Genomic DNA, 27042 nt, shown 5'->3' on the forward strand with positions numbered 1-27042 from the left:
CTATTAAGTACAATCCTTAATAAGGCTAAAAATGTATGTTCAACTCTGTGTTTGTCAGCTGGCTTCATTTTGTTTCATGCCAAAACATGAGATATGTCACTGTTCAAAGGCAGCCAAGTCAAAAGAGGGTAAATCTATTTCTAGAAATGCACGCTGTTGTAGGTTGGCTTCCCTGGGAAGCCGACTTTGAGTTGGAAATTGGTGTGCAGGTGGTTTACTGGGGGGTGATCTTGGGAACAACTCTTCTTAGGAGTGAAGGAAGTAGGATTGGGCAGAGGAAAATTTCAAACGGCAATACCCTCAGCTGATCCTACAGGGTGTTCTGGAGCTTAAATGGCCCTTAGAATGGTTCCCCTTTGGGGAAAGGCAGCTGGACCTTTGTATCCCTAAGTCCACCAGCAATCAGAGGAGGACCCCTGCGTGCAGGAGCCATAACCTTGGGAAAGCAGCTTCTATAGGCAGAGGGTAATGCCTGGAAAGGGACTCAGCTATGTGGCATCAGCAGCCAACGAGCCCAGGAACAGGGGGAGTAAGAACAGTGGCCTTGAAAGGGCATGTGGGAAACTCCCCACAGCCTACACAACAGATTTTCTACCAAGGAGCTGCATATTGATAGAGCACACGTATGTACACATAGGGTGTATGCTAAGGATATTTAGTGCATGTGCATACTATGTATGTAACTATGCGTGTGTGCACACCTGACAGATAATTTTAGCTTCATTGAAAGCATTTTAGAGCTCAGAAACCACATACATACTCACATCCTCATTTTATAGAGGAGGAAACTGGAGCTCATAGAGGTTAAGTGACCTGTCCAAGTCTCCTTGTGTTAGAAATGGGGAAACAATAAATAACTGTTACTTGCTCCATCTGATAAATAAAGGGACATCAAAAATAAGCTGAAAATTTAGTTTGAATAAAGAATTATGGATTCCAAACATACAGTGATTTAACAGTTAAACTTGGATTCTCTAAATTATGCTATAAGTTCTACTCTGAGTTTCTGCATTTACTTTTTCCAAGATCATTTTAGGTTTGGAGTAGATAAAAGTTTTCACACAGAATTTAGCCTACTTTGAAAAACATTGGTATTTCACATTCTTTACAAAGCGTTCATAAACAGCGCCTTTAATTTTCTGAAGACAGAAGGTTTCTTATGTCTACAAAGCTCTTCTTATGTCGATGGAATGGGGTGGGCAGGCATTAAACTTTATTTCTACACAAAAATAAAGCAAAGTCAGTAGTTTTCAAGTGAAAATTAAGTGAACATAATTTAAAATACTTCTTAACAAATAATCTGATTTGAAGGAAAATTTAACTAATTTCAGGTTTAACTCAGCTCAGTAGGGTTTCCCAGTGTGAGAAGCCGTATGTATCTTAGTGACACTAAAAAGCTCCTCCTTATATCTAACTAGAGGCCCGATGCACGAAATTCGTGCAAGGGGCTCGACCCTTGCAGCTGTGGCGGCTGCCTCAGCCCTGGCAGCCCCGGCTTTGTACAGAAGGTCATCTGGAAGGTTGTTCCACTGTTCGGCCATCTGGTCTAATTAGCATATTATGCTTTTATTATAGATTCTTATATAGCCTCTTAGTCACAAAAGACATTTCTTTTTGTTCACACACACACAAAAGGAAAAATGTCTAGGCATTATGTGCTGGGTAGGAAAATCAACAAAACATTTATGGATTAAATAAGCATTCAGAAACAATCGGAGGACCCAAAATAATTTTAAACTATGGAGCCTTCTTCAGGAGCTTACTCCTACGAGACTACCTCAGGGTCAAAGGGACTTCATGAATCAGAGTGTTATGCTTCCAGTTAACACTGTAGTTTTTCTTCTTCTATGTTATCTTTTTAGTTATCACTAAATGTCCATTATTTTAAAGCAAACACAATGTAACTCTGGAATTCAAATGAATGGCATCTCTTTCAAAGAGGTGGCTTTGTGAATCTTTAGGGTGATTCTTACAATGTTGCCAATGCTTGAAACTTTTAGAAACCCTTGTAATGGGTGTGGCTCAGTTGGTTGAGCGTCGTCCCACACACCAAGAGGTCACTGGTCGGATACCTAGTCAGGGCACATGCCCGGTTTGCAATCTCAATCTCCAGTAGGGGGCATGCAGGAGGCAGCTGATCTATGTTTCCCTCACATCAATTTTTTTTCTCTCCCCCTCTCCCTTCCTCTCGCTAAAATCAATAAAAACATTTTTTTTTAAATCCTTGTAAGAATTCTAGCATGGCAATGTACTAGGCTACATCAGAGCTTCACAAAGAAGATAGGATGCCAATTTTCATGAGCTGAAGGCTATGAATACACCCTAGGCATGTTTGGAAGATCTTTTTCCTACTTTAAAGATTAGTTCAATATTTAGTAAAAGCCAAAAATTTATTCAGAGCCCAGAACAATGAAGAAGATATACACAGTCAAGCTTGTCAAAACATGGGTAACAAAGGAGAGATGAGATTGATTGTATTTGCTAAACTAATTCTAAAAAGAGACCAAGAGAGGAGTTACCAGGAGTTTCATGTTTTACAAGGGATTGGCAGGGGGAGGGGAGACAATAAATGTCCTTGAGTTGAATAGACAAATTTAGCTTTGTAATTACTTTGTGATAAAATCTTATATGGTAAGTTAATTTCATCTTGTCAGTGAAATTTATTTTTTTCACTCATGTATTATCGTTCATAAAAAGATTAAAGCATTCCTAAGCAAATATGTATTAATCCCCTACCACATCAAATACTAGGGATATAAGGACACACAGATAAAAGAAATTCATAATCAACTGAGCCAATATAGACATGACTGCAAACAATTATAATATAAGTACTAAAATAAAGGTAAACAAATTCACCATGGAAATAGAAGAAAATGAACTCTGCCTGGGGGATTATGGAAGGCTGCACAGAAGAGGCACTGATTTAAAAGATAAACATGAATTTGCTATGCAGGTAGGATGGGGGTGTACAGAGGGGGCACTCCAATCGGAGGATGTGGCATTCGCAGAGGCCTGGACATGAGAGAAAAAAATAGAACACATTCACTTCCAGTTTCAAGATGACAAGCTAGGCCCACAGTGCAACCTCTTCTCCTTGCTGAATCACAAAATGATAAAACAAAGAGAAGAAGCTGGTAAGAGGAACGAGGGAGAAAGGAAGTAGGGAAGAAAAGGAGGGATGGGGGAGGAAGGGAGGGAAGAAGGGAGATATGTATATACAGCAACACAAAAACCAGAGGAGAGATTCTCGCCCAGAAACTAGGAGAGCATGAAAGGCCAAAGGCTGATGGCACAGGACCCAAGGGGAAAGCTGAAGAAGTTCTGCACTGTGTCAACATCCAGAATGCTCCCTGCTCAATGACTGGGGAGGGAGGGAGTCCCAGGGGCGACCCAGTGGCGATTAGCCGGGTATCCTAGTGAAAGCTGCTGGGCCTGCAGATCCTGTTTGTACTTCCACTCCCACGCCTACCCCAGAGAGCAGATGGGCAGAGGAGGAGGAAGGCATCAACAGGGAATCTAAATTGCAAACGTAGGCAAATTAAGAACTATCAAACATTTGAGAAGCATCCATACCATGAAATAAAATCTCATCAAATGGAAAGGCTTATAAAATGCCCCCACTCAAAACCAAACTTAATAGAGCAATCAAAACAGAATCTTAAAGTAAGTATAATTAATTGAGAAGGTTTTTTTTAAGTAGTTATATCCTTAAAACAGGAACAAAAAATTATGAAAGAGAACCAATTAGAGAACTTGGATATGAAAAGCTGCTGAAATTTTAAAAAAAGCAATAGACCCAGAAGAACTAATTTGTGAGTTGGAGAAGAAAATAAAAAAAAAAAGACCAAGAATTCTCCCATAATGTGACAGGGAGAAATAAGGGATAGGAAATAAAAAAGATAAGATAAATGGAGGCAAGATCCAGAAGTTTCAACATCAGTCTCGTAAGAGTCCCAAAAGGAAAGAATAGAGAAAATGAAGGGAAGGTGATATCTGAAGAAGTCAGGAAGCTGGACCTTCCCAGATCTAAAGAAAGACATTAAGTTCTTCACATAGTTCAGTATGATGGGCATATGACACAGAGGATACACCTATCTTGTATTTTAGGCACAACTTTACATTAGAAAATTATGGAAATAAGATTAAAATATCAGATTAGAAGAAGCTTATCAATGATTTAAAATATATATGTGCATATATATATATATATATATATATATATATGCTTAGAAGCCCTGACACCTAAAGTAATGAACACCCCAGAGCCCAGATCTTGGTTTCTAAATATCATTATTATCAGGAACCAGGGCTCCTTAAAGAAAGGACCAATTCTAGGCCTGGCGCAGGCGAAGTGTAAGATGAGCCTGGGACATCTTGTACCAGAAAATAAGGAAGAACTCAAAAATTAATTAGAGCTAGCTTGAAGAGGCTCAGGAATGTTCCTGCCACCCGCTGTGCTGATTTATTTGATGCCATGACACAAAGATGCCAAGCTAAAAGGCGAACACAACACAAACTATAGTGCCCAGCACCACTGTGGACAGTGAAGAAATATGCTGGAAGAAAACTGACTATCATTTTCTTCTCTCTATAGAAAACATTAAAAAGTGCTTATCATATAAAGAGGTGATCAATGACCATGTGGCCCCCAAAATATAAGAAAAGTTAAAGAAGTGTCAAGCTGTTAAATAATAGAAACATTGTTTAAATATTTTGTGGTATTTGACAGCTGTTTAAGATTTACAATCTGTTGTTTCTTTTCTCTTTCATAAATTTTCACTTCTGTACATATAAGTACCTGTGATTTTGTAGTTGTTTTTCTTTTTCCTTACAAAGAACCTCTAAAATTGTGTAAGTTTCAGGTCCTACAAAATCTGGAACTGCCCCTCTTTAGGAGATCAAAAAGAAGGCTGCTATGACAGAAAATTAAATGAGTAGGATCTAAAATCCAGTGAATATGGAGAGGAAACATGAATTTGAGATTTGTTTAAAATGTAAAATCTAGAGCCCCTCAGTCAACTGGATATAGGGGATGGGAGAGAAAGCAGGATTGGATGATTCTAGTTTGGATGAATGTATAGATTTGAAATTATTCACCAAGACAGGGAATTCAGTAGAATGAGGAAGATGTCTGTGGAGCTATGGGTCATGCGGGAGACTGGAGCCAGAGAAAGAGACTGGGTAATCATCAGTGTTGATACAGGACAAGCTGGGGCAAGGGATAAGCAGGTTCCTGGTCAGAGTAAAGAGCAAGAAAAGGTGAAGTCAACGGATGGAACTCTGGGCAACAGGATGTGTTGGTGTGTGTGTGTGTGTGTGTAGGGGGAGGGGGCAGTAAAGAAGATAGAACTAGAACAATTACTAAAATACAAATAACTTTATTAACCAAAGAAGAGGTGTGTTTGAATAATTTCAAAGAGCAAATTATTATTGAAATGTATTACATTTGGCAATAAGCATGTAACCTGGCAACCCTGAGTGAGAACAAACTCAATGTAATTATAAATGTCAAAATTAGACTGTAGTGCACTGAAGAATGAATGGGAAGACACTTTTAAGAATCATAGCCAGCAGTAAGAAGAAAAATAGAGAAATAGAGGGGATGTGGGGTCAAGGAAGGGTCAAACCCACTTTATTTGTATCTACTAATGTTAAACATGTACCTACCCTATGACTCAACAGCCCCAATTGTAGGTAGAAACCTAAGCATCATCAAAAGGAGCATGGATAAATAAATTATAGCTATTCACACAATGGAATATGCAGCAATAAAAAGAACAAATTACAGATAAGCACAACATAGATGAATCTCAAAAGCATTATGCTAACTGAAATTAGTCAGACACCAGTCATTACATTTGTATGAAGTTCAAGAATAGGTAAAACTAATCTATGTTTTTAGAAGTCAGAAGAGCGGTTACCTCTGGGGAGGGGTGTTATTATAACTGGGAAGAGGTGAGAGAGAGCCTTCCTACATACTGAAAATGTTCTGTATCTCAGTCAGTGTGATGGCTGCATGGATGTACACAAATGTAAAAACGCTGCGCTCAAAGATTAGTGAACTTCGTGTCCTTTACTCTGCTATAGCTCAATAAAAATAAATGAATAAAACTAAAAATTTAAAGACGGTTTTACTGAGAAAATACCAGTACTATTAAGAAATATAAGGTATCACCAAATCAAAGTGATTTTTGAGTTGGTTCTGAGATACTTGATGCATTGTAATCACAGCAGTTTTCAATACTTTCCTTTGACACCTATGATCATATCCAATGATGAAGAGATAATAGCTGGCATCTGAACCCACAGTCATGTAGGCTTTTTTTAATAAAAATTATATTAATCATTAATAAACTCAGCTCTATTTAAAATTAATATGGCACTCTCATTATAAAAGAGAAAATGTAATACTTACCATTTTGTCTGGTACCAACAGCAGCAATGATTACTGGAACTGAATTTAATGCTCTTTTTATCACCGGAATATAATTATCCTTCACTTCATGGAATGAAAACTTGTCATTCACGTTGTATTTGATCACAATGATGTCAGCACCCCCAATCAGATTTCGAGAACTGTACCAGTCACTGTCAAAAATGTCCTAAACCAAAATGCAAAGAGTAATCTTTAGTCTATCTTCAAATCAAACATGTATCAGTAGTTTATTTTTTTTGTTATATTTTAACTTTTGGAATTCATAAAAATTTTCTTTTACAAAAGTAACTACATAATTTTTTAAATGTTTGAAGTCTACCAGCTTTTTGTTTACTCATTTAGCCTAGACAACTAAGTAGTGGTAGGCAATCTAGAGAATTCCTGAGAATCTAAGGAAATAAGCAACTTCTTTCAATATTTGTGTTTAAAACTAAGCACTTGGTTTTAAAATGATGCCTTATTCTTACCATCTAATAATTTTAAAGACATAACACTATACATTAGATGCAAAGCATCAGTATGAGTAAGGAAGCTTCAGAGGATTTTCCTTGACCCAATTAGACACTGCGGAATTATTCAGTGTTTTCAATTGTAATGCACTGTAAATTCTGTGGAGCTCCACATATTTTATTCGTATTTTCAAAATTCATATATACTTTCACGTATACTGTGGACAGCACCGCATGCATACAGTGTGCACATGCATGTGCATGGTGGGAAAAGGGTGCCTCCATAAAAAGATACTGTGTATTATAAGATGCTAACACGGTAAGAACTCTACTTGCAGTTCATGTATTTTGCTCATATAAGTTAAAAATTTAGGCCCTAGTGGGATAGCTTGGTTGGTTGGAGTGTTGTCCCAAGCTCCAAAAGGTTGCAGGTTTGATCCCCAGTCAGGGCATGTACTGGAGGCAATCAATGGATGTTTCTCTCTCACATTGATGTCTCTCTCTCTCTCCCCACTTCCTCTCTCTCTAAAAATCAATGAAAACATATCCTCGAGTGAGGATTAAAAAAAATTCAGGATAAGTCTTTCTAGTTTTGAAATATTTACTTTTGCACGAGAGTTCTAATATTTACATTTAGAACTGGGGCCAAGAATAATTCATTATGGACCCTAGTCCTTAAAATTCAGTGCTTTAAGTTTTGCAAAGTTTTTGTGTGAATAGTAGAAATAAAACATCTTTATGTGTCTTAATACCACTGCTAAATATGCATAAATATTTTCTTCTCAAATTCTAGTTAACTATTCATCATTATTTGTCCTGTCATGTGGCCTTTTCTACGTATTTTATGGATGTAATAAAGCTGCATTAAGAAAATATGGCCTGACACCTATTTTTGTGTGAATAAAGATTTACTGGAACACAGTCGCACACTCACACAACACACACACACACACACACACACACAAATAAAATAGACAGGTAGATGTGGCTAACAGGTCCAAAAACTGCTGGATTACAGAAGTGTTCATTTTGACACAGGAGTCTAAAACAAGTTTAATAGTGTTTGAATCAATCAATCGAGATCTGTGCCTGTGTATCAGGGCTCTTACCCTATGATGGAAAATTCTAGAGAAGTGTTACCCAGCAGTACCCTGGGCAGAGAGCTTCTTCTCACCAGTACCTCCACAGCCCCAGCAAAACTGTGTCGATTCCCTGCACCTTCCCAACCCACCCATTTCCTACAAGTACACTCAGAATAACAAGAATTACGAATTTTTAGGTATGCATACCCTGCTGAAAGTAGGATGAACACCACATTTTTAAAGGAAGGTTAAAACAAACAAAAAACCCAAAGGCAAAATACAGGAATATAAAGTGCAAAGTCTTGCACTTAGTAGAGGGTGTAAGATGGGGGAAACAGACCAAGAAAATGTGAGAGCTTCCCAGCAGAGCTCCGGCTAATTTCCAAATCCCAAACCACAAAACCCACTCAGTTCCAACTGTATCTGTTACAGTATTCAAACTCAAAGTCTGTAAGTATTAGAGGGTATATAAGTGTAACAATGGAAAAGGACATTAGAAGAATGGTATACAAAAACTAAACATAAGTGGGATCAATAGTAAGCAGCCATTTAACTCTAAGAGAACAGAACAAAAGTAACTTGCTCTTTGCATTCCAAATAGTTCAAAATTCCAGAGTTACTGGAGAGATGTAAGGGGGTTGGGCAGTGGTTAGAGAGAGAAACATTTAAGGGAAAATGTCATGAGAAAATGGGCTTTGGCATCATTAACACTATGGTATTGGGAATATAAAGACATAAATCATTTTATTTTTAATACAAATCAGAGTTTCAACCCTTGCACAAGAAAATTGCATGCATTACTTCACTGCTTCTTGTGGAATTATTTTTGGTAAACAGGAAAAGATCTAGAAATAAAATAACTGCAACAAAAAAGGGTGGGTTTGAGGGAGACATACTAAATAATGAGCTACATAAAACGAATCTGAAGCACATTTATTTTTAAAATGCCAAGTTTATATGGCAAGGATCCAGAGTAAGGATACAGATCTAGAGAAGAAAACCAGAAAAGAGAAGCACAGCTATCTCATTCTAGCTCCAAGAAAACACCATATTTCTTCTCAAAGAGAAAAATGCTCCACTGGTTCTAGAAATATGAAGGAAATAAAATTTCCCGCCCCTTGTAAATCAGTTCCAGGATTACCTCTAGGAGGTTATGTAACACAAGGCTTGGAGTCACATTTGGAGAATCAAACTCATCTTTTTAAAACTAAAACTAATCTGAATTCTTACAGCAAAAAAACAATTTTATTCTACTTGATTGTGGGGCTGCAAAAGCAATACTAGGTACTAACATTTCTGCATCGATGTATTTGTTTAAATCTTGAATGATATATGGGAAAACTACTTTGGCTTAGCATAAGTGAACACGGCTACACTAAAGTTGTAATAAATACACTATTATTATAGTAGCTAGCACTTATTGAGTACCTACTACATGCCAGTTTCTATACCAAGATCTTTACCTGTACCATCTCGTTTACTCTCCAGCACAGCTCTAGGGGCAGGGATTATTATATTTACTTTATACATAGGGAAAGGAAGGCGCAACGAGGACAAGTGACTTAGCAAGGAACACAAGCACTAAGTAGCAATGTGAGGATCTGAAATCAGGTCCTTTTGATATCAAAACCTGTGCTGTATCTGCTCTGTTATATTTAATATTCTGACTCAGTACATGTCAAATATCAGCTGATGAATACAACCAACTTTAATATCTCTGATGTGCTTTTATTTAACACCAAGAGAAGAAACACACCTTATAAAGAATAGCTCTACAAATATTTTCTACTATGTCTGCTAACCATTATAACCTAGAAAACTATACCTGGTTACAATTCAGTGCCTTAAATAGGGCCCAAGTCTAACCAAACAAAAGGTGGTTTTATGATAAAACATAACAATCAGTAAATGGCAAAAATCCACTGGGGCTTATTTTAATCTATTTGGAAGATTTCATTGGATCACAAGTACTGCTGTTTGCTAAATTAACAACATAAACAGGAAAGAGTTAACAGCTCAAAGAAAAAAATGTAAAAGGTAATCCTAACATCCTAATTCAGCTTATTTTATATTCCTGACATTTATTTCCTCTATTCACTCAATGGTTGATCAAGTTCATGTAGAACCAGTAAGTTTTTAGACTGTAAAGTCTTTCACACTAAAATACCAAAGTTAAAAGCAGTGTTTTAATTGCTTGCATGGACTTCAAACAATAAATTCTCTATCAATGCTTCTTATCAGCAGCATCTCTTTCATCACTAGGAGTTTAATAGCATCACTATTATTGAAAAGGCCTGTTTTTCATTTATTTTAGTCTATTAATGTAAACTTCCTTTAATCACAAATTTATTTGGACAAGTGATCTTTGTCCACAATATAGAAATTTGTACATTCTATACATTTCCTTAGAAAGGCATATTAGTTCCTTATTGCCCCAAATTCCATTTTTAAAACTTGCTAAATGTAAAAATCTCACATAATGATAGTTTGTATTCCCTTTTTCAGACACTAAACTTTCTTCTTTTACAAAATCTACTCTTTAGTAGCAATATAACTCTAATACCAGTAAGAATCAGGCATTTTCAAATAAGATTAAATGAAAACATTAAAAAATATGATGTTATTGTGTACTGAAAACATTTATAAGTGTCAGGGAGTAGATTTCTTTCTCCCTTTATCAAACAGTCAAGAATCGAATTAGCATTTATCACTTTCATTACAATTGCTGTCAATTATTGCAAAATTTAAAGCTTTTAAAAAATTCCAAGCATCTTAGTAATATCATTTCTGATTTATGGATCACTAAAATCAAACGCCTAATATATCAAGAGTATCCGTATTATCAAAATTAAAAACACTAATTAAAAAATGTCAAAGGTACATAGTAATATAAAAGAGTTCTTTGAAGTGACTTCTCAGTCCCTGTCTTTCTCCTTTCCAGGTCTGTTTCTGACCCGCCCAGTGGAATGTATTTTTGCCTGTGTGCAGCTTTCCGAGGGAGGGTTTATTTTTAGAACACTAATATTACACTATCACTCCCAGGGCAGGCATAAAAACATTGCTCTCTGCTGGTGAAACTTGGTGACCCCATCCCTCGTGGTTGGCACATTCAACTGTCAGCGTCTACAAGGGGCCAGCCACCGCCGCGAGGTGTGAGCGCTCCACTTTCCCGCGGGGCTTCGTGCCTTCTAAGAGTGCTCTTCGGGCTGCTCCCTGCCCGACCAAACAAAGAACCAAACATTTCCCCTCAAATGTTCGAAAACTCTACCGGTCACTGCACATACATTCACATACATAAAAGCCGGGGGGAGGGAGGGGGGAGGACGAGGCGGGGAGGAGGAAGAGGGAAAAAAAAATGAAAGAAAAGCTGTGTCCGCCTCATCGGAGAGCAGCTGCCGCGCCTTACCCAGACGGGACAGTCGTGGACCACCAGCTTGACGTTCCCAAACGCGCTGGCCTGGTACTCGGTGAACACTGGGCGCGCGACGGTGCTGGTCGCGCTCAGCAACAAGCTGCTCTCGTCCCCAGAGACCAGCGGGCTCCTCCCCAGGTAGGTGCGGATGAGCCCGGACGGCCGGTTGTCCTGGTGGAAGGAGTCCCCCTCGTTGCCCAGCGCCACTATGTGGATGGACCTGCAGGACACAGAGGGGCCGAGGGAGAGGAGCGCGCGGTCAGCGCCGGGAGCACTCGGTCCGAACAGGAAGTGCGGGGCCGGCGCGCGGAGGCCGGGCACCAGCCCCTGCCCCGGGGCGCAGCACGCGCGCGGAGGAGAGACAATAGCAGGAGCCCGCCGCGTACGTACATGATCTCCAATCCAAGGGCTGGGCGACGACTCGGAAAAATGCGGCTCCCCACGGCCTCCCGGTCCTGTCCGCGACGTGTTTACCCGCAATCAGCTCATCCCCGGCCGCGACCCCCTCGCGCGCTCCACCGCGGTGCGGCCGACGCTGAGCGGGCCCCGCCAGCCAGGCAGCGAGCACCCGGGTGGGGGGCGTGCGGGGCCAGCCGAGAGCGCGGGGCTGGCCAGTCAGGAAGTGCCCGGGAACATCCAGGGCGGCCGCGCCGCTCCCCACCTCCGGCCACCGCCACCGCCGCCCCGGGAGCCCTGGGCGCCCTGGCGCTGCAGCCCCGCTCCGCCACGCTCCCTCGGCCGGGCAGCTGTCGCTGTCTGCGGCTTCTGCTGTTTCTTCTGCTGCTCCTCCTCCTGGCCGAAGGGGGTTCGGAGAAAAGCTGGGCCTCCGCCCCCTCGGCTGGGCGGGCGGGGAGGGCGCAGCACGTGCCGGCCTCGGGGGTCTGGCGGACGCGGGGGACGCGCTGCCGGGGAGGCCCCGGAGCCCGGGAGGCGGCGGAATATAAATGAATAAATGCACCGCCCAAGCCGCAGCTCCCGATCGCCAATCCGCCCGCAGCAAGTTTGTTCAACTCGAAAGGCTGTAACCAGAGCCAGGGAAAGGGGGGTGGGGCGGTGAGGCCCCGCTCCCTAAAGACTGGAAAAAGGAGGTTAGGGAAGCTAGGGAGTCAAGCCCGTCCGCCTCTCCAGCAGCCCGATGTTTCTCCCGTGGCCTTGACAGAAAGTGTTCTACCACGGCTGCCGCTTTGTCGTTTGTCAACACGTACTTCAGCTCTTTTCTAAAATCCCGCTTGGGGGGTGCGGTGGGGGAAGGCAGCATTCATGCTGGTGCAGAAAGGGCTCTTTGTTCACACACCAATTTGCTAATATCGCTCTAGGGGGATTATTTACAATTTCAAGCTACGTTTGGCATATTTTACCAAAAACTGCAGGATTTTAAGTGCTGGGGTTCTTAGTGCCGTGGTTTTAAACAACTTATGCATGAGGTGTTCGACGCGTTTACAAGCTGAATGTTAGTTTTCTTGGAGAATTTTCCCCCCAGCACACATTATGGCTATGTATTTCATAATGGTCCCTGGACCAACTGCAAAAATAATGCTAATGCAAGGTTACTTTAGATTCCTTCATGATAACGCACTGTAGCGAAGGTTATGAATGTCTCTTAAGGGCCTCACACTACCTCGGTGCAAATGAATACTGGAATCCACTAATACCAAGAAGGGCCAGAGGTTACTCTGGGCTCAGCTTCTCCATAAACATGAAAAATTCTTACAAGTGCTCTCTGTTGAAAGAGTTCTTGTTTATCCTTTTATTCATTTATTTCGCCCTACTTTAACATTTTGTTGCTGCTTTTCTCAACAGAGCTATTTTGAGGGTATGAAGCAGGAGGTACTGAGTAGGGCGGTGAGAAGACTAGGGTAAGAGGCCTTTGGAACGCAAACAGCTTTTTATTATGGACCCTTGTTGCGCCCATGAAAAGAGTGTCAGTATCTTATGCTCAGATAGGGCATGGTAGGAGGCATTCTTTCTGTAGTCACTGATTTAAAAAAAAAAAATCTAATTTCCCTTTGCACTTAGTATAATTTATCTTTTAGTCTCCAGAACCTAAGCCATCCTATAATATTTAAGTACAAGAAAACCTTTTCTCTTGGGTCAATAGAAAATATATTTTCTCTTAGCTCTCTCCCGCAACCACAGGTCAAAATCAAAGACACATAATGGATGCATGGATAAATAAAAATGTGATATGTACATACAATGACATATTAGTCAGCCTCAAAAACAGGGACATTCTGTCATATGTTACAACATGAATGAATCTTTAGGGCATTTTAGTAAGTGAAATTAGCCAATCACAAAAGAACCAAATACTGAATTTTCTCACTTATATGAGACTAGAGGCCCGTTGCACGATATTCGTGCAAGAATAGGCCTTCCTTCCCCTGGCTTCACTCCCAGCCGCCCGGCAGCCGGCAAGTCCCTGCTCCCTGGCCGCCTGGGAGCTGGCAAGTCCCCGCTCCCTGGCTGCCTGGGAGCCAGCAAGTCCCAGCTCCCCGGCTGCCCAGAGCCAGCAAGTCCTCGCTTGTGTCTGAAGCACCACTACAGTAGCTCCCTCCACGTCCCCCTTCCCCTCATAGCAGGCTTCACTGCTCTCACACCTGCGTATGCAAATTAACCTCCATCTTTGTTGGGTTAATTTGCATACTCACTCTGATTGGCTGTGGGCATAGCGGAGTGATGGTTAATTTGCATGTTTCTCTTTTATTAGGTAAGATAGCTTAAGGTAGTCACACTCTTAGAAACAGTGGTCACTAAGAACTGGAGAGGTGGGGGAAGGGGGGAGTTGTTTAATGAGTATAGTTTCAGTTGCAAGATGAAAAAGTTCTACAGTTCTGTTGTAAACAAGGGGCATATAGTTAACACTACTGTAATGTACAGTAAAAATGGTGAGGTTGTCAATTATTACAGCAGTTAGTGCTGATTATCATGGTTAATATACTATCAAAGATGATCCATTTCCTGGTATCATAATGGTGTTGTTTTTCATAATTATCTTAAAACAGTTTTATAGTTATTTCCCTTTTATTTACAACTAGAGGCCTGGTGCACGAAATTCATGAACTGGGGGGTGGGAGTGGGGGGGGAGTGTCCCTCAGCCCGGCCTGCGCCCTCTCACAGTCTGGGAGCCCTGTGATCGATCACCCCAAAGAGGTAGGCCCAGCCAGGGCTCCATAATAGATCGCCCCTGTAGAGGGAGGCCCAGGCTAGCCACTGCAGCCCTCTGGTCAGTGGCCTGGGTCTCCCTCTTTGGGGTGATTGTGGAGCCCGCTGATTGATCAATCACCCCACTGGCCGATGGCCTGGGCCTCCCTCTGTAGGTCGATCATGGGGCAATAGCCGGGCCCCCAACCAATCGCATCGCACCCGCCTTGGCTGGCCTGGCACCAGTGGGTGTCATAGCGTGGTCGTCCGGACGGTAGTTCTGCTGTTCGGCCGTTTGGTCGATTTGCATATTATGCTTTTATTATTATAGATTTGTATTTGGTTTATATATCTGTAGTTTCCCTCATTAGTAGCATTAAAATTTTTTTTAACCAGGGTGTAACAAATTGGATGATCATATGTTCTCCAAACTCAGGTTCACTGGGTTACACACAAGGAAGTGCCTCCAGCCCAAACAACATGTTTTCTTATTTTGTTGGGTGAAATGCCACCATTTTATATTCATTTTGATAGATGTCCATATCCTCAGATTAAAGGTAGCCACAAATGAATGTAAGGAACATGGGAGGTAACTCAGTGAACTATCATTGGTTCCCAGATCATGAATATTAATATGCCAGCCTTTAAAAAACATGCTGGTTCCTTAATGCCTAAAGAGGAAGCAAGTGTTAGTAAGGGCAGGTCTGCAGAAGAAAGCCTGGCATAAGATTTTTCCTACTGTGTTTCAAGGAAACTAGGTTTCCATGGAGGTATCTTCAAGTCCACCTGAAGAGGTAGGGGAGAAAAATGCCTAGAGAGGTCTGAGCCCCTACTGCTCCCACATCAAAGTTTTATTGCCATCTATTTTTTTTAGTATTAGAGTTTCATGTTCATTTTCATTGAAAATAGTGCTTTCTAACGTTAAAAATTTGAAGACTACTTATCTAGAGCAAGGGTCTCCAAAATGGGGTGCAGAAGATGACCCTGAAATTCCAGAATTGAGTATTTGAACTTCTATTTACAAGCGTGTGTGTGTGTGTATGTGTGTGTTTGTGTGTCTGTTTTAAACCAAAAAGAGAGAAAGAAACTAAACTTTACTAATTAATATTTAATACTAGAGGCCCAGTGCATGAAATTTGTGCACGGGGGAGGGATGTGTCCCTCAGCCCAGCCTGCACCCTTTCCAATCTGGGACCCCTTGAGGAATGTCCGACTGCCCGTTTAGGCCCGATTGGGATCGGGATCGGGCCTAAATGGGCAGCCGAACATCCCTCTCACAATCCAGGACTGCAGGCTCCCAACTGCTCGCCTGCCTGCCTTCCTAATTGCCCCTAACTGCTTCTGCCTGCCAGCCTGATCACCCCCTAACCACTCCCCTGCCAGTCTGATTGATGCCTAACCACTCCCCTGCCAGCCTGACTGATGCCTAACTGCCCTCCCCTGCAGGCCTGATCACCCCTAACTGCCCTCCCCTGCAGGCCTGGTCCCTCCCAACTGCCCTCCCCTGCTGGCCTGATCGCCCATAACTGCCCTCCCCTGCAGGCCTCATCCGTCCCAACTGTCCTACCCTGCTGGCCATCTTGTGGCAGCCATCTTGTGTCCACATGGGGGCAGCCATCTTGTGTGTTGCAGTGATGGTCAATTTGCATATTACTCTTTTATTAGATAGGATAGAGGCCTGATGCATGGGTGGGGGCCAGCTGGTTTGCCCTGAAGGGTGTCCTGGATCAGAGTGGGGGTTCCCTTGGGGCATGGGCAAGGGGCCTGTGTTGGTTTGCAGGCCAGCCACGCCCCCCGGCGACCCAAACGGAGGCCCTGGTATCTGGGATTTATTTATCTTCTATAATTGAAACTTTGTAGCCTTAAGCGGAGGCCAAGGCCAGCCAGGAAGTTTGGCTTCCTCCATTGCCAGGGAAATCCAAGCCTCCTGCTCACTCTGTGGCTGCAGCCATTTTTGTTGGGATTTATTTATCTTCTACAATTGAAACTTTGTAGCCTTGAGCGGAGGCCTGGGCCAGCCAGGGTGTGCAGGAAGCTTGGTTTCCTCCATTGCCTGGGAAACCTAAGCCTCCTGCTTGCTCCGTGGCCGCAGCCATATTTGTTGGGTTAATTTGCATACTCGCTCCTGAATGGCTGGTGGGCGTGGCTTGTGGGTGTAGCGGAGGTACGGTCAACTTGCATATTACTCTTTTATTAGATAGGATGAGGCTTTGCGCCAGCACCGCCACTTGATCTGTAAGTGGGCAAACATATTGCCACATGTTGCAGCTTTTGTATCTAAGCGGATTTATGGATATTTAAGTAAACTAACTGTTACAGCATGGACCAATGGAGATAGTATTAATAATGCAATAATAGGCAAACACAATTGGCTAAGCTGACATTTCTGACTCTTTGGGATCCATATTGGGAGGTGAAAAACTAATGACTAATCAGATCTGACAATAAGTTGGCCATAATAATTGAGATTATAAAGAACATTGGTTCAGGTATGAATTTGTATCTTACTTTTGCTAACATCAACTTCACTCTAAGTGTGTAGTATAGTTAGTAGATAACGATATGCTGAACTGATCACAATTAGGTAACCATTTAAAAACTAGGCATCAGACATGAAGATAAAACTCAACAATATTTACAGGATATTAAAGTAAATTACTATTCAAGCTGATACTTTAAAGAAAACTCACCAATTATAAATGCTATAAAGCCTCTTCTAAACTTTCTTTAAAAAAGGAAAGTCAAAGAGCAGCACACAATTGGGAAAATAGTTTTCTTCTTGAGAAGATACAAATGGCTGAACTATACATGGGACACAAATGGAAAAAACAACAACTGCATTCCTTTGGCAGCAAATACCTTAAGATTATAGATATAAAATATTGCTCAAGACCCAAAGACACAGGTATTGGAACAAGTTACACAATGTGGGAAATTTATGATAAGGTTAAAGTGCAGGTGCAGGCGGTTTCAATATATATATCTCATGTTATGGTTTTAATAGATTCTGTTTCAGAGTGGTACTTATTAGATTGTGTTTTAATAACAAAATACATTTTAAAATAACATTTTTTTGGTGAGCCATTAAAGGAAAGGGATATTGAGAGGATATTCTTTCTCTAGTACATCTTTCAATGATATTTTAAAAAACAATTGACTTAAAAAAAAAAACAAAAAAAACTGTTGTATGCAAGACATGTATAAGTGTAACCACTGATGGATTAGTTGTTTAGACTAAAAAAATATTTTTACATAATGGAAGGAGTCCAAACTAAGGTTACAGTGAGAGCAACTACATTAAATTCATTCACGATATATCTCATAGACTGTTATTTTAGCAAAGAATCTGGAGCCAGAACACATATAATATATGATATTATCAATGTGGTTAGTTTTGTGAAAGCAAGATTTGTATAGCTGGGTTTTTGTTTTTGTTTTTGTTTTAAACATTTCCTCATTGTGAAATATCACACACATAAAGAAAGGTGCATAATATCTATGCACATAAGTTAATAAATAATTATAAAATAAACATTTCTAAACATCCTCCAGGTCAGGAGAATAGAGCGTTATCAGCACTCATGCAAGGTCTACACCACACACACACACACACACACACACACACACACACACACACACACACACCTTATCTGGTTGCCCTTCCTCAGTTATCTTCCTTTTCTCAGCGATAATCACAAGCCTGACTTTTGTGCTGATTCTTTATTTTTTCTTATAGTCTTAGTACCTATATGTGCATTACTAAACTAATGTTTTGGTTATCCTTCTCACTGAACTTTATAAAGGAGGCATCACAATGGATATACCCTTTTTGTGTCTGGGTTCTTATGCTTATCATCATTTGTAGGATTTTTCCATGTTGCTGTAGTTGTGATTTGTTGCTGAATAGCCTTCGATGTGAATATTTATCCATTTCCTTGTAGATGGACATGTGAGTTATTTCTGGGTTTTGCCTATTACAAACACAGCTGCTAGGACTACTCTTGTTTTAAAACATAGTTTCTTGGCGGGTATGTTGTCACAGGGTAGGTGTATGTCCTACTTTGGTAAATAATACCGAACTGATTTCAAATGTGATTTGAATTATGACACTTCTAATAGGGCACAAGAAATCTTCCCATAATCCTTCATACACTTAAATATACTTACTATATGCCAGATATTACAGTAAGTGCTTTACAAATATTGGCTTATTTTATTCTCATAATGACCCTATTGAATTAGGCTCTATTAGAATCCTAATTTAGAGGAGAGAAAATTGAGGCATAGGATGCTAAGTAACTTGCCCACAGCTACACAAGTAGTGAGTAGAGGAGTTGGGATTCCAGTTTAAACAACTGGATCCAGGATCTGTGCCCATACCCACTATGCTATGTTGATTGCTGTTTCCTTTGTTACGTAACTTTTATTGAAAATAATGCATGTGGCCTCTTTTGTGATTGAAAATAATGAATATAGCCTATAAAAACTCTTATATCTTATAGGATTTTTAAAACCAACCTAAATATTTTTCAAATAAAATTGCTATAGAATTTGAAGTTCTTTGTGAACAATATAAAAATGTATGACACCTAATTAGTTTGCTGCAACAAATGAGTGATAGTAGGCAAGATGGAAATGTATTCATCAGATTTCAGCCGAAATCTTTGCATAATGAGTGATGAGACTGAAAAATAAATGTCATGATTTAGTAAAACAGCTAAGGAAGCAGTTCTACCATTTAAATCCACATACCTTGCTCAGTCGGCATGGCTCAGTGATTGAGCATCAACCTATGAAGCAGGAGGTCAGGGCGTGTGCCAGGTTGCTGGCTCGATCCCCAGTGTGGGGTGTGCAGGCGGCAGCTGATCAATGATTCTCTCTCCTCATTGATGTTTCTGTCTCTCTCCCTCTCCCTCCCTCTCTGAAATCAACTAAAAAAAAAAATACATACATATATATATATATATATATATATATATATATATATATACATATATATATATATATATATATATATATATATATATATATATATATGCCTAAGCAACCATTAGACCGTCCGACTGGTAGCTATGATGTGCACTGACCAACAGGGGGCAGACACTCAATTCAGGAGCTGCCGAGCTGTGGTGACTTGGCAGCTGTTGTGGTTCTCGGGTGACGCACCCAGAGCCAGACAGGAGGGTGCCCGGTTCTGGGGTGCATCACCCAAGAACCGCTCTCTCGCAATCCAGGACCACTTGGGAGATGTCAGAGAGCCGGTTTTGGCCCAATCCTTGCAGGCCAGGCCAAGGGACCCCACCAGTGCATGAATCCATGCACCAGGCCTCTAGTATATTATAAATAAATAAATAAATCCGCATATCTTTGTGAGCTCTTCTCAGAGAGCCTTTAAATAAACCTAACATAAAAGCAGAAATCGGCATTGCTGTATCACAAAAATGTTAAACCAAGATTTTAAAAATAATGAGGCATATTCAATTGTTCTCCTTAAAAGCTTTATTAACAATAACATTTCAGAGAAAAATGTATTTTGTATTATTAATACATTTTTAAATGTTTCAAAGCAATGATTTATCTAATCTTTATCTCAACTATTGAAAATTTTCTATTTCAGCATATTTTGTTGTAATCATAATATATTGGCAGTCATATGCATATAATTTATAAAGATACTAGAGGCCCAGTGCACGAAACTCGTGCACTCCGGTGGGGAGGTCCCTCAGCCCGGCCTGCGCCCTCTCACAGTCCGGGACCATTGGGGGATGTCTGACCAACGGCTTAGGCCCACTCCCTATGGGACGGCCTAAGCCCTCAGTTGGACATCCTTAGCGCTGCCGCAGAGGTAGGAGAGGCTCCTGCCACAGCCTCCGTGCTCGCCAGCCGTGAGCCTGGCTTCTGGCTGAGCACCTCCCCCTGTGGGAGCACACTGACCACCAGGGGCAGCTCCTGTGTTGAGCATCTGCCCCCTGGTGGTCAATGCACGTCAGGTCACTCAACTGTTTGGTCAATTTGCATATTAGCCTTTTATTATATAGGATTGGGGGTATACTCAAAATTATTTCTGATAGGGTGCTGAGTCAAAAAAGTTTGCAGATCACTTTGTAGGTTATATAAATGTCTAACTACTATGCTGAACACCTGAAACTAATATATTGAATGTCAACTGTAATTGAAAAATAAATAAATAATTAATTTCCAGACTTACTGGTCTGGTGCCTAGGGCTGTGCTCTAGAGAGCAAGCCGAGAAGAAAGGACACCGTGGCGGAGTCCTGAGCCACCAGGAAGCAGAACAGAGTATCTGGACTGGCTGCTGGGGGCCAGGGAGGCTGTGAGAAAGGAAGTAGGAGAAGGCAAAACAGATAGACTGCAGGTCTACTTGCCTAGAAATCAGCCAAGTGAAAACTGTATTTGTATTGTATTAACTAATCTTATGAGTGATAATGTTTGCAAATTTACACAAAAATCATCAAAATCAAGATTAGCATGATTTTTTACACGAGCTTGCACATACTTCATATAGAGTAACCTAAGCAAAGTCATATACCAGGGTTGGTAACCATACAGTTAGTCATAAGAAAAGTTGACTTTACTCATTTTATTACCTGGGTAATTTTTCTCAGATAAGTAACCAACAGTTTTTTTTTCTAAATTGTCGATTTCTTCTAAGGCACGAGGCTGCAATATCCTCAATTCTGTTTGGAGAAGCTAAAGTGGGAATCCAGAATGTTATTTATATGCAATCCTACGCTCTTTCAGAAAAGGTCTAAAATGTTCATTATGTTTGTTTGATTGGATTTATGTTACCAATCCACCTCTATCATTGTGCCCAATCGTGTTTTTAAAACAACTGTTCTGCTGTTTCATTTTGTTTTGTTTTGTTTTCAGTTAAAATGTTACTTAAAATACCAATACATATATGTTCCTTTGAAATAGGACTGCCTATTTCTACCAGCATTTCTCAAAAGGTTGAACTTCAAAGAAGTCTGGTTGTATGGACTTTAATATGTCTTTTGTGTTATTTAGCCCCTGAAAAATATGTATACAAGTATCTAATCAAGCACTATTGATTATATAATTTATTTATACACAATATTTTGTGAAGTTGTCCATTTGTAGCCAAACAGAAATACAGGATATTAGATTTGAATTCCTTGCCTATAAACCTTCTTTTTTAAGAATTCAGATACATTTAAAAAATAGCCCAGCTGGCATGGCTCAGTGGTTGAGCACTGACCGATGAATCAGGAGGTCTTGGTTCGATTCCCAGTCAGGGCACATGCCCAGGTTGTGGGCTTGATCCCCAGTGTGGGATGTGCAGGAGGCAGCCAATCAGTGATTCTCTCTCATCATTGATGTTTCTCTCTCTCTCTCTCTCTCTCCTCCCCTCCCCCTTCCTCTCTGAAATCAATAAATATATATATTTTTAAAATAGATTTTTAAAAATATTACTATAACCTGGCTCTAGTTTTAACCGAACTAAAACTTGTGCCATTTACAATGGTAAATCTTTCTGAAGTCTTCCCCATCATCCTTTGCACTCTTTAACTTGTCCTGTTCATGTGTCTCTGCCATGGCCAACTATTGGATATCATCCCCACTGGGGCATTTCATAAGCATGCTTTGCACTGTTCTACTTTTTCATTCCACAGCTGTCTTAAGCCACTTAACCCGACTTCTGCCCTCACGCAGTACTTCTGATCCTTCTTTTTCTCGACTTGCTTTTTACTTTATACTTCTGAGTCTATAATCCTGACTGCAGTTTAAATCTCTATTTTACAGTGAATAGCAATTGAAATTTTCTTATAGGTATTTTTTCCCCCGCCTGAGGAAAGCCCAACTGATACCATTAAATATGAGGTTTGCAGGTTAGTTTCTTGGTGAACAGTACTTTTGGCATTCTAACAAATCACCTCGCTGAAGCATTTCAATATGTTGGCTTATCTGAAGGACATTTTTTTCTCTCATTCCCTGCTTCTCACTTTCCCCAGAGGTCTCCTTGGTCACATTCCTACTGACACTGATATCCATCCTCCTCTTTAGAATCCATTCTTTTTTAACATCTTAATCTGGGACTTGAGTATCATTTTTTATTATATTCCCTCACTTTTAAATTAAAACACCTGGGCTTCTGTAATTATTATCATCGCTTCAGCTATACTCCCATTTTCTTTCTGTACTATAGTGAGATCCAAACCCCTTTCTCAGCCAACGATTGCCCCCCTCCTACATGGCTGATAGTTTCTGCTAACCAATGGGGCTTGTTCCAGGTGCTTCTCAAGATATTCTAGGCAGGGGTCCTCAAACTACGGCCCGCGGGCCACATGCGGCCTGCCGAGGACATTTATCCCGCCCGCCGGGTGCCGCTGCCTGTCCTGCTTAGCAGCCGACTCATCCCGGGCCCGCAGTGCGCATAGGAATTTGTTCATACTTTTTGTTTTTAAACTATAGTCTGGCCCTCCACCGGTCTGAGGTACAGTGAACTGGCCCCCTGTTTAAAAAGTTTGAGGACCCCTGTCAGTGGTCGGCAAACTCATTAGTCAACAGAGCCAAATATCAACAGTACAACGATTGAAATTTCTTTTGAGAGCCAAATGTTTTAAACTTACACTTCTTCTAACGCCACGTCTTCAAAATAGACTCGCCCAGGCCGTGGTATTTTGTGGAAGAGCCACACTCAAGGGGCCAAAGAGCCGCATGTGGCTCATGAGCCGCAGTTTGCCGACCACGGTTCTAGTGGTACAGCCTCCTTTCAGGGTTAGGACAAGGGCAATTCAGTCCACACTAAAAAGCATTTATAGCTTTCTCAGTGAAGTGATAAGAAGGGGAAACAAAGCAAAGACGCTTCTGGACTAATCTCAGCACAAACAGAGCTTCTCAAACTCTCCTCTGAAACAGCCTGCAAAAGAAAGACACTTGAGCAAAACCCCCAATGTTGCATCCCTAATCTCCTTCCCTCCCCCCCGCCCCGGGCTGGCATAAGCTGCCCACTGGACACTCTGGACTTTTTGTTTAAGTCTTCCCAGATTTTACCTTTATGCCACAGTATATCCTTATTGACTTAGTATAAAGATAAGAATTAAATTGCTTGACAACAGGTAAAATTAAATGATGGGCCTTGTTTATACTGTGACTTTTCTTTCACATACCTTGGTTTACTACTATGGAAATCAGCAAACTTAAAGAGAATTTATGAAATTCTGATGGAGGAAAAAACTCTTCTCGTGAAATCTGGCAAGAAATGACACTTTGTAGATCTGGCTAGTTGTAATCTACCTTTTTGTAGGTGAACGGGAACAAAAGAATAATCAATAATTGTTATTGGAATGTTTGTCGAGTTGGGGGAAAAAAATCCTGTTTTTACTGGTCATTATGTCTACCTCTTCAGAATTGGGGGACGCGTCTATGATTTCTATAAACAAAAAGAATGAGACACCCAGAAATGTGCAGCCCTGGCATACCACAAGAAGCTATGAAGCGTAATAGAATACAAACAAAACAAAACAGACCCAACAGCAGGGTGTACAGCGCCTTGTTGTTTTGCTACAAGCAGGTTAGAACTCACTAGCTGTACCCTTAAAATGGAGCAGTCCCTTCCTAGGTTGCTACCCATGAATAGTCACACAGTGTACACTATTAGCAACTCCCATGCTAGACTCGAGAATTAGGAGGCATTTTCAGACAGTGTTTTATTAGTTCACTGTGATGTCTAAGAAATTGCTCAGCCCTCTTGCGTTAACTATGATTACAATAATGTTTGGTAGCAACTTCATCATGGTCTCAAAGATTTTTATTGCAGGAGGTCAGATTGATTTAAATAGAGTCACTGTTCTAAACAACCAAGCTAGAAATGTCCTAGGGAGAGGCCAGCTGGGCTGCTCAGGCTGGCCTCAGGGTAACATTGCCTCACTCAAGTCACATTTTCCAGGGCTCATTTCTTGGTTTTGCAAGTCCAGAAACTTTATTTTGTCTGGGTGCCCAGAGTTGATCTTACTCAAGGGACAAAGCTTGTGCTAACCCAGTGCACAAGAGGCCAGTGTGTAAAGTAGAATACTAATTTGCTCATTGATATTGAGAAAGGGAACTATCAAAGGGCCTAGAAACATATGATATGTGGCCTACATTTTCTTTTCTCTGCAGGAAAGCCTACATGGGAAGCCCATTATCTTTTCAGTTCAACAGACATTTATTAAGCACCTGAGGTAGAAGTCATTTTGATCCCAAGGATGTTTTTGCATAATGAACACTTTAATTAGAATTATGAGAACACTGAATTGTCATAGAGACATTATTTTCCGAATGAAACTTCATTAAGCCAATGTATGCTTTGATCAACTTTCTAAAAGTTTTCTCTTCTGATTGGCAGGTCCAGCCTTTTAGGAGAGACTAATACCTACCTGCAATGAGGAATTAGCCATGAAGATCACCCAATAGGCACATTCAACACAAAGCCACTTTCTAAATATGGTCTTAAGCCAGAGCTTCAGAGGAATCTGATAACCTGATGAACAGGTATGCAAACAGTTGTGCATAGTGAGCATGTGTTCTTTACCACTAGATTCTCCTATCAGGGAGTGATCTACAACTTGGAGTCTTCCAGAGCCAACCTGGGCATCGAGGCTACAATACCACCCACTACTCAATATCCGGACATTTCTAGGCCAACTTCTTCCTTAAAACCTTATAGCTGGTTTAACCTAACATGTCCCATTTCCTGATTTTCTCACTACAGGCCCAGCTCTACCTTATCCTGGTCCTCTAGGTTGGCCCAGGCTTTGCTCCTTGCCCAAACTTTGTACTTCATCTTCTACTTCCAATTGGAGCGAAGGATGAGAGCCAGACCATCACTCCATCCTCCTGAAGAACTTCTGTTCTGAGATCCAAGAGAGACTGTACTGCCCCCTTCCTCATCCGTTGCTGTCAGTTAGCAACTTCACCGTTAACCCCTTTATGGTCCCCCATAAACTGTTCAGTTTTTCTCTCTACCCCAATACGTCCACGGTCCTCCATGATGTCAGCATGGTATAAGCCTCCTCACTGTTTCCCATCTCTGACTTTGACATCTCCTTCCTTATGTTTTCTGTCACAGAAAAAGGAAGCATCAAATAGGGAACTCCCCTGTTTCCCACTACTAAGCCAACAAATGTATATGCAGCCACATGCATGCTTTTCTTTCCTTCGGCCACAGTGCAATAAATGTTCCTCATCTTCCCTCTGACTAATTCCCCTGACGGTGCTCTGTGTATCCCTGTTGACATTGGAGGGACTGCACTCCATCTATCTCCCTTCCCTTCTCCTGTGTCTTCAGCATTGGCCTCTCTACTGTTTTTACTGTCAGCATTTAAACATGTCCAAGACTCTGGCTACTATTCTTTCTTCTCCATCTGGCTTGAAGCAAACTTTTTTTTTTTTTTTAAAGAAAAGATCTTTTAGTTATGAGTTATTTAATTCCTTCACTTGTCAGGACTTGTATGCTTCTCTGTAACAAATTTTCTTGTTTTAAACGGACTTGTTTTAAGTGCTGCAGCCATGCACCTCTGAAAATTTATTATGACTTTTAGAATCCAAATATACAAGTTCTTATTGTTCAGCATTGTTTTTTCTTTAAACTTTTAAATTATGAAATATACAAAAAGTACAAAACCTACATGTATAGTTTAATGAATACTTATAAGAGAAATACCCATTTAACCACTAAGAAACTACTCCCACCCACACCTCACCCATGTGTCCCTTTTGGATCATTATCTACTCACCCTTCTAGAGGTGACCATCATTCTGAATTTATGATAATAATTACACAGCTTTTCTTTATGAGTTTAACTTTTTCTTTGCCCATCCAGGCCCATTCTTTTCTCTTCTCCACCCTGCTTAGTATACTGGGAAGCTAGGCTGTATGAACCATAGGGTGTCCCCAAAAATATATACATACTTTAACTCATTTTTCACTCCTTTTCAGGTTTAACTAATTTGAAACAATGGGTGAAGCCAGACTAAGCTTTGAACAAAGAAAACTTATCCTGAAGTGCTACTAGACTTTTTTTAATGGGGATACATAAAAGATAAAGTTTACAGCACAAAACCAGCAACAATTGACAAATTGAGGGTGCACAATACCGAATGAAATGATTCTTGATGTTTGCAATTCCATTGCTTTGTGTTATCAGCAGTGCCTGGACCAGAGCAGTCATCAGTTTGAAAACAGGCATTGACAAAAAAATTATTCATTTCTGTAGATTCTTTTAAATTTTGAAAATCAACTGTAAGTTATTGAACATTGACTTTATAATCATTCAAACTGTGTATACATTTCTTTGGGACACCTTGTATATCAACAGGCTCCTTCCCCTTGCTGGCTTTTGGTTGTATTTTGTCAACAGGGAGGCCAGAGGGAGCAAAATAAGATAGGATATTGCCCTCTCCTGGTGTCATCCCTACCAAGTCTCTCCAAGGGCTAGCGGGGCTGGATTTGTCACCAACTGTATTCGTCAGGGTAAGTCACAGAAACAGAACCATAG

General features: G+C 40.8%; 1 protein-coding gene and 1 long non-coding RNA gene across 3 annotated transcripts in view; one reads left to right on the forward strand and one right to left on the reverse strand.

The window, feature by feature from the left end:
- RHOBTB3 (Rho related BTB domain containing 3) overlaps positions 1–12174 on the reverse strand; it is a 58764-nt gene extending 46590 nt beyond the window's left edge. The window contains exons 1-3 of one of the 2 annotated variants that reach the window (XM_080681662.1): positions 11773–12174; positions 11377–11602; positions 6419–6605 (exon numbers count right to left, since the gene is read on the reverse strand). In XM_080681662.1, the coding sequence (XP_080537788.1) occupies positions 6419–6605; positions 11377–11602; positions 11773–11774 (415 nt within the window). In that variant the 5' untranslated portion in view covers positions 11775–12174. The remainder of the gene's footprint in view (positions 1–6418; positions 6606–11376; positions 11603–11772) is intronic. The other variant, XM_080681663.1, reaches the window with a different exon arrangement.
- LOC308254977 lies at positions 11513–26154 on the forward strand. The gene is made up of 3 exons (XR_013961281.1): positions 11513–11764; positions 24891–25036; positions 25257–26154. It is a non-coding gene; the product is annotated as an uncharacterized lncRNA (long non-coding RNA).
- Positions 26155–27042: the final 888 nt, after the last annotated feature.

This window comes from Plecotus auritus (assembly GCF_963455305.1).
Source record: "Plecotus auritus genome assembly, chromosome: 7".
In the NCBI taxonomy this organism is placed as follows: Eukaryota; Metazoa; Chordata; class Mammalia; order Chiroptera; family Vespertilionidae; genus Plecotus; species Plecotus auritus.